The 4,137-nt window shown below is 40.3% G+C and overlaps 1 protein-coding gene across 1 annotated transcript; it reads left to right on the top strand.

Annotated features, from left to right (window-relative positions):
• The first annotated feature begins 975 nt into the window (after positions 1-975).
• On the top strand, positions 976-3,918 carry LOC118397820 (gap junction alpha-10 protein-like). Its single transcript, XM_035792696.2, has 3 exons — positions 976-1,177; positions 1,392-2,776; positions 2,890-3,918. Exons 2-3 carry the CDS (start codon positions 1,415-1,417, stop codon positions 2,926-2,928), a joined length of 1,401 nt encoding a protein of 466 aa, XP_035648589.2. The 5' UTR covers positions 976-1,177; positions 1,392-1,414; the 3' UTR covers positions 2,929-3,918.
• The last annotated feature ends 219 nt before the right edge of the window (positions 3,919-4,137 follow it).

Below are 4,137 nucleotides of genomic sequence, written 5' to 3'. Positions count from 1 at the left end.
GTTTTGATTAATGAAAATGTTCTATGTCACACATTCAATAACTTACCACCCAAATGAATACAGCATATTTTAGACACATTCTGAACTGCTGCTGAGGTTTTAGAGAAAAGAGCAGCATATCTTCCGGCTAAAACGAAAAGCTTAATGGTCATAGTTCAACACACCTATTCTCACAGTTATAGCTGTCATGGGAGAGTTCATTCATAATGAATCCTTCTGGAGGGCAATGTTTCAAAGTAGTACATGCTCTAATATACATATCCAGAAACTATTAGGGGAATTGAAGTCACTGCCTCAGGGTTTACTTGCCTTAGCTCACCACTGCTATAACATCGAACTTCATTCAACTTTATTTCAGAGTGATTGTAAGGACACATTCTCTTTCATGGTAATGGAATGGGATCATGAGGTTAGAATCTCATGTGGGTGTATTATTAATGGTGGCTATTGCAACCACACAGTACCATGCAATGTAAAATTAAGTGTTTCATACATTCCCTGAGGATTTATTTTCCTGTTTCTAATAACTGAAAATTATTAAATGGTTAACTAATTTTCAGGAATCTAAATGGCCTCCAAAATATCAATGGCAACAATGTGAATTTGTTCAAATTGTGTCATCTGATAAGGATGGAATTCATTACATTAACAGAACTTGGTCAGCAGGCTTGGTGAGACTTGTCCAATACCTGAAATAGTTAACTTGGGACATGACTCATTGATCATTCTGTCTGGCCCAATTGATTGGTCCCTTTGACTTGGTCAGTTGAATACAATTAGTTGTACTACACATGCAGATGTATATCATATCCAAACATAATCACAACCTATAGTACAAATATTTGAAAAGTTTAAATAGCACGCATTTGACATGTATTGATGTCCTGAGCTTGGCTATGAGATGGTTGGCAGTATTGGTAACATGTCCTACTGTGTCTGTGTGGTGTCCTGCTGTCAACAATTGTGTGGTAAAACTAGCCCCAGGCCATTGTCCAGTCGCTTGGTGGATCGATCCTCGCATTTTATGAGTCCTGCTTGCAACAGATTGGAGAGACACTCACTGTAGCTATGCTCAGAGATGGGTTGCCTATCTCTTCAATCGGTGGAAACAAAAGTTTAATTCTACCAAATAACCCGCTCTTTCTGAAGCAAGTGGAACACACAACCTAGTTGAAATGTAAGTTAATTCTAACTCTTAAATCCTTTGAGATGTTTTATTTTATTTTGCCTTCTTGGATCAATCAATTTAGTAAAAAGCAATTGTTTTGCAATCATGAAAAATATACACAGTAAACCTTTATGAAATAATTGCTTATACTGTAAGATATTTATGTTATACTATGGCCCCGTGGAAGTTTATGTTATATTTTTATTATTATTATTTTTTACAGCATAAGGATATGTGAAACCGAAGATGGGGGATTGGAACTTGTTGGGGAGTATCTTAGAAGAGGTACATATTCATTCAACCATTGTGGGAAAAATCTGGCTAACCATCCTTTTCATATTCCGGATGCTCGTACTTGGTGTGGCAGCAGAGGATGTTTGGGACGATGAGCAGAGTGAGTTTGTGTGCAACACGGACCAGCCTGGGTGTAAGAATGTGTGCTACGATGATGCATTCCCTATTTCTCTTATCCGATACTGGGTGTTACAAATCATTTTTGTGTCCTCTCCCTCTCTGGTGTACATGGGACATGCACTGTACCGTTTGAGGGCCCTTGAAAAAGAAAGACACAAAAAAAAAGCTTTCCTGAAAGCGGAGCTAGAGGGCACTGAGCCCGTTCATGAAGACAGACAGAGGATAGAGAGGGAGCTGAGGAAGCTGGAGGAACAGAAGAGAGTAAGGAAAGCTCCACTCAGGGGCTCCTTGCTGCGCACATATGTTTTCCATATCTTGACGAGGTCGGTGGTGGAGGTTGGCTTCATAGTCGGACAATATGTACTCTATGGCATTGGGCTGGATCCTTTGTACAAATGTGAGAGATTGCCTTGCCCAAACAGTGTGGATTGCTTTGTGTCCAGACCAACTGAGAAGAACATTTTCATGATCTTCATGCTCGTCATCGCTGGGGTTTCTTTGTTCTTGAATCTCCTCGAGATATTCCACCTGGGAGTGAAGAAAGTCAAACAAAGTCTGTATGGAAATAAAGGTGCAGATGATGACAGCATAGTATACAGGTCCAAGAAAAACTCCATGGTCCAGCAGGTGTGTGTCCTTACAAACTCATCTCCCCAAAAGATGATGCAGTTCACTCAGACATCTTGCACAATGGATGCTGTCCCCTTGTACATGCCTTCAGTAGCTCCTCACAACGATGGTGGTGGCACCAACGGTTCAGAGCAGTACCCTAGACAGCTGGGGGCCGTGGAGCGCTGCTACACCCTGGACCAGAGGAACCACTCATGCAGCAGTGATGACTCCAACAGGCCTAAAGGCTCAGGCCAAACTAGGCACAACGGAGCACAGCCACCTCCTTCACTCCTGGCCAGCCATATGGAGATACCAGCAGCCCTGCAGAACCAGCTGCGCAAACAGAGCCGGGTCAGCGCTCTGCAGGACTTCAGTGACATGAGTGATTCACCTGACAGTGACCACTATCCCACGGCGAGGAAGGCTAGTTTCATGTCCCGGGGACTCTCTCAGACCAACCTGGCCAGTCCTTCTGATAGCCCGAACTCCGGGAGTGGGGCGGACACAGAGGCAAAGCGTATCGCCCAAGGAGAGAGCCCACCTATGACCCCACCTCCAGCCAGTGGACGAAGAATGTCAATGGTAACTACAGCCATTATGCAACATGCTTTTCAAAATTGAGGATGTATTGTATGATTCTCATCATGTATTTCTAAAGATTGAGATGAAATAACTGCATGTTTTCACTCTTTCAGAGCATGATTCTGGAACTGTCTTCAATCATGAAAAAGTGAGAACTGGCTGAGGGACCAGAAGGATCTTGGTGGGGACCCTGATCGCAAAGCGACACTTCCTTCTAATTGCCTAATTGTATTCATAATAACATATGTATAGAGCTCGCAAGTTTGTAATCCTAAAAACTGGAAAATTAGTTAGCACTGTTTCGTTCAGCCATTCCTATGGGGGAATTGAATAGGGAAAGAATGGGGCTTTAGGATGAACACCGAAAATAAGGTCTTCGTAACTCTTCTACGTTTTTGTTCTATGAGATAATATCAGTCAGTTAACATGACCTTTATGAATTATGAACCCTTTATGTGCTTGTTTTGATTACATAAATGCTTTGAAATTCACAAAAAGTGACAGCTGTTGAAGATGATCTCATAGAACAAAACATTTTAGACCTACTAAGCTTGTGTTTAATACAGACCTTATTTTCGGGCATTTATCCAAAACAACAACAACAAAATGTTTTTCCAAAAGGCTTTGGCCAACGAGCCATGTCGGAGTTAGTTACTACAAAAAGACGCCATTACTATGTCTCTATTGTGGACGAGAAGTAAATGCTTTAGTACAATTATGTTGGCATGGGTAGTTCTAATTTCTATTTTTTTATTTGTCACATGCTATCTTTGCGGTATCACATTTCAGATCATTTTTGTGGAATTTATGAGTGAAAGCACATTAAAATGACATTTGACATAAAGTGAGCATGTTCATATGATGAGACATTGGCCTTCTAAGGAAATTCTTACATTTTAAAAGATTCATGGCTTGTGATCGCTAATACACTTAAAACACTGGGATATGATAACCTCCACTATACAAAATATTTTATCTCAAAATGTAAGAATGATTTTTGGAAGCACTTTGATATTGTTTACTGTACAGAATGATGATAAAGTTGGAGATAGAAGGGCTCTTCAAATTCAACTAAATGTGAATTTATTAATGAACCATTTTATGGATGTTTTTTTCTATTAAATACATTATCATCAACACTTGTCATCTTGCTTGATATCGTTTTTTCGTATCGGTTTTTCACGCTCAACAGTTTCCCGTCTGTATCAAGAATGGTCCACCACCCCAAGGACATCCAGCCAACTCAATATTAGGAAGGTTTCCTTAATGTTTTGTGCACTCAGTGTACAGTACAAGTATGATTGTATAAAATTGAACGACATACTGTTTTACAGTGTTATATATATGATGAAGGAAACCAA

Source organism: Oncorhynchus keta, chromosome 19 (genome assembly GCF_023373465.1).
Source record: "Oncorhynchus keta strain PuntledgeMale-10-30-2019 chromosome 19, Oket_V2, whole genome shotgun sequence".
Classification (NCBI taxonomy): domain Eukaryota; kingdom Metazoa; phylum Chordata; class Actinopteri; order Salmoniformes; family Salmonidae; genus Oncorhynchus; species Oncorhynchus keta.
Note: the sequence above shows the minus strand (reverse complement) of the source record. Positions and strands in the feature narration are given on the sequence as shown.